This window comes from Solenopsis invicta, chromosome 5 (assembly GCF_016802725.1).
Source record: "Solenopsis invicta isolate M01_SB chromosome 5, UNIL_Sinv_3.0, whole genome shotgun sequence".
Classification (NCBI taxonomy): Eukaryota; Metazoa; Arthropoda; class Insecta; order Hymenoptera; family Formicidae; genus Solenopsis; species Solenopsis invicta.
The window spans coordinates 20,427,313-20,431,102 of NC_052668.1; the positions used below are offsets into that span (position 1 = coordinate 20,427,313).

General features: G+C 42.2%; 1 protein-coding gene across 1 annotated transcript; it reads right to left on the reverse strand.

The window, feature by feature from the left end:
• Positions 1-1,261: 1,261 nt before the first annotated feature.
• On the reverse strand, positions 1,262-3,343 carry LOC105195095 (zinc finger protein 200). Its single transcript, XM_011160327.3, has one exon. It carries the CDS (start codon positions 2,921-2,923, stop codon positions 1,487-1,489), a length of 1,437 nt encoding a protein of 478 aa, XP_011158629.1. The 5' UTR covers positions 2,924-3,343; the 3' UTR covers positions 1,262-1,486.
• Positions 3,344-3,790: the final 447 nt, after the last annotated feature.

Genomic DNA, 3,790 nt, shown 5'->3' on the forward strand with positions numbered 1-3,790 from the left:
GTCTTTTTTAAGTTGATCTGGTGCCAACGTTAAGAAATAAAATTATTTTTAACACGTGTTTACAAAAATTCCTCTAAACTAGGTCTCTAAAAAGGAAAAAGTAGCTGACCAATTTGCATATTATCTCCTTGAAAGTTTTAGAAAGACTATACGACGAAGGAAACAGCAGTAAGAGATATGGTCAGCTACTTTTTTTATAATTCCGTTTGAAGAATTTTTAATTCCAGAAGGAGATAATATATCTTGTATTAGTTTTGAACATTGCATTAATTTTATCGATCAAATAGTATATCTAATTAATGGTATCTTTGGTATTATTAATTTCTTTGGTGCTACTAACTTTTTTGGTTTTACTAGCTTTTTTCTAACTTCTTTGATATTACTTTGGTATCGATCATCTTTGTACATGCAAGGACTAGAAATAATGTTATCTTTGTACATACTACTGTACTAACTAGAAAAGATTAGATTACACATTGAAGGAACACTTAATTTCTAATTTATATTACTTTACTCCAATTTTTAATATATATATATATATATATATAGATCTATATTTTGCTTTAATTCTTTTTAAATTTATTTTTATTTTAATCTTTGTTTTCAAATTTAAACTTTGCATTGATATGTATATGAAAAAATGCTCTAAAAATAGGACTTAATATTATATAATTATGTTAACAAAGTAATTTTAATATAATAATTTAGAAAATAAGGTGAAAAAAACAAATCAAAATCAAAATGTTCGTTTGTGATTGTTCGTTTTTTTTTTTAATCGATCTGGAACTGCCTTTGGGAAATAAAATTATCTTTAACACGCGTTCTCAAAAATTCCCCTAATCTAGACCTGAAAGGAAAAGATAGCTGATTATTTTGCATACTGTCTCCTTGAAAGTTGCGGAAAGAATATACTTGGAAGGAAATAACAGAAAGAGATGGTTAAGTGCTTCTTTTTTTAGATATATAATCTAGAGAATTTTTGATAATATAATATCATGTATCAGTTTTGGAGATTGTATTAATTTTATTGATTAAATAGTATATCTAATTAACGATATCTAATTATCTTTGGTATTATTAGTTTCTTTGGTGCTATTAGCTTTTTTGGTATTTCTAACTTGTCTGATATTATAACTTTGGTATCGAGCATCTTGGTATATAGGAGTAAAAATAATATTAATAAAATAAATAAATAAATAAAAATTAAGTGTTCCTTCTTAGCAACAATAACAATCATGCTCTTTCTTTCATGTTTCGATTCTTTTTTTTTTGTTTTTCTTTTTTCTTCTCTTAGCAAGGGAAAAAAAGTTAAAAATTTCCCATAGGATGTCTTAAAAGAGCATGCTGAGCGTTTTGATTATGTACTCATTACGAAAATCGCCAAATCATTTAGTGAACAAAAGAATGTCGTCATTTCTTACAAATCGAGGCCAAATCTCCAGTAGAGTCCGGGTCGTCTCGGCATGGGTCTCGCCGGAAATTGGTGTCAAGTCATCTCGTTGGTCAACTGACCGCTCGGGACTGTCTGGGCGATGTCTGGTTTGCCAATGGTTTCCTGGCCGTCGAGCCCAGTGTTGTTCGTGCTACTGCTGACGTTATTGTTGGTCTCGGGATGTTGAGTAGCAAGGTGTTTACGCAGAGCAGCCTGTCTCGTGAACTTGGCTTCGCATCTGGTGCACGGAATCTCAGCGTTGTTCCCCGATGACGATGTGGATGAGGATGTCGCGGAACTGTCGGTGTTAGGTAGCCTGGGTTTGTGCCAACGTCGATGGGACGCCAAATTGGCTGGGCAGGAGAACCGCTTGTCGCATTCGGGACAGCGATACTCCACGTGGGCGATTCGGGAGCATCGGTGTTGCGCCAGCTGGAAAGCGTCTTCGTGGAGCTGTCGGCAAAGCTTGCACTGATACGGCCCGAGCCGATTTTCGATTTTGGCCAATTCAGCGCGCGCCTCCTCCGTGACCTCGACAATGTTGAAGGCGGGATCGATGTCGCCGGTCACCACTGCCTCGTCTGGACCGAGGATGACGGTGCCCGATACCGGACTGCTGGTATCCTCGTCGAATTTCAGGCGTCTAGCGTGTTTCTTCTTGGGTCTCTGAACGGCGGTCTTTTCGTTGCTGGTCTGCTTCGGGGTCTGCGACAGGGAGGCGCCGCTGGAGGGTGGTCCCGAGGACGGTGAGACGACATCTTCCTCCCGTACTCTTCTTCTGGGACACTGTGGCGGTGACGGGGTGCTAGGCGGGGTCATAGGCGCGTGCACACTCTGAAGATGTTGCTGGGGCGTTAAAAGTAGCTGCTGGTGATAGCCCTGTATCGATTGTAAGTGCGTGGGACTCGTCAAGAGAAGCTTCTGATTATGCAGGTACTTGGAAGCGAGCTCACTTCCGGGATATGGCGGTAACCGAGTACTCTCTTCGGGAAGATGATGAAGCTTATCAACGATCGAGTCGTGGAAGCGAGGTGATTCTTTATTAAGAACGAGTCGCTCGTAATGGCTTTGATGACTTTGCACCGAAGAGCTTCGTAAGGTGTCCAGGTCGTCCACGACCAGCTGTTGATCCTCCTCGCTATCTCTGCGATCTTCGGATCGAGCCTGGATATGCTCGCGGATCCTGAGATCTTTTTCGTCGCCCACTTCGATCATCTCTTCCGTCTTGGGGGTATTGGGCGTAGGTGGCGGTTTCAAGGACAGGTCCAAGGGACACGGCGTCGAAGGCCTCGAAGACTCCCAGGCGGACAACGAGGCGTGATGTTCGACCGCGGATGGGATTCGCGCGTAAATCGACGTGGACGGGTCCTCCATCGGAATGTGCCACGTGGTCGGCGGCGCAGCGTAAGTGGGATGAATTTCTTCGCTGTAGTAGCTCATGTAGTTAAGACCCGGGGCCAGGAAGGCCCTCGGCAGAGCGCCGTGAAGCATCTTCACCTACTTCTCGAGATCTGCTCCTTTCTCGAGAATCTTTCTTCAAAACTCGTGCTGCCCCTTTCGCTTCTCGATTTGCGTTTCCATGTCGAGTGGGTAGATCACGTACGACTCGTTGCCGAGGGAAGAACGAGGGACCACCAACTGTCTGTCAACAACCGAGGACACTCACTTGGGGAAAGAAACGTTGGACGTGTAACGGGGGGGATACTGAGAGATACTAGAGAGATCTCCTTAGATGGTACGACGTACGTCTTCCCTCGGCTGTCGGACGTCGTGTGGCGGAATACGTTTCTGCCGCTCTCGTTTATGCTCTTACGCTCCGCCCGGGCAGCTATCGCTCGTCCGCCACTCATTGGTCGACGTTTCCACCCTCTTTCCGATCTCTCTCGCTAAACGCATGCGTAGTCCTTCGAATGTGTGACGCGCCTCTCGGCGCAGGCAAACGCTACGGAACGGTTGGTGGGGCAGAAAGCTTCTCCTAGCAGCCCTAGCTCCTGCTTAACCACTCGCGAGTCTTCCTGCGAAGCTAGTACAATTTTTAAGAGAATAATAAGAAATTTTATAACATGAATATTTATTTTACTATATTTATTTGACATTGATCAATCTTATAAACAAGTACGAATTAAATAGACAGACAGCGCAACATTTGCAACATTTTCTCCATTCTCTCTGTCTCAATCGTCGGCGCTCTCTAATGAAGAGTAATTAATTATCATTATCGTTTTTTTAACTCTCAAGCATTATCAGAAATTCTCAGTTCAAAATTATCATTAAGACAAACAATTTTATTACTATCGTTTTTTAATCAGGAATTTTTGAAAGGAATGATAGTGAAATAGAAAATGCATAGTTATATAT

Bases quoted from the DNA above. Each gene is read 5' to 3' on its own strand.
- LOC105195095 (XM_011160327.3), bottom strand. From the start codon at position 2,923: ATGCTTCACGGCGCTCTGCCGAGGGCCTTCCTGGCCCCGGGTCTTAAC.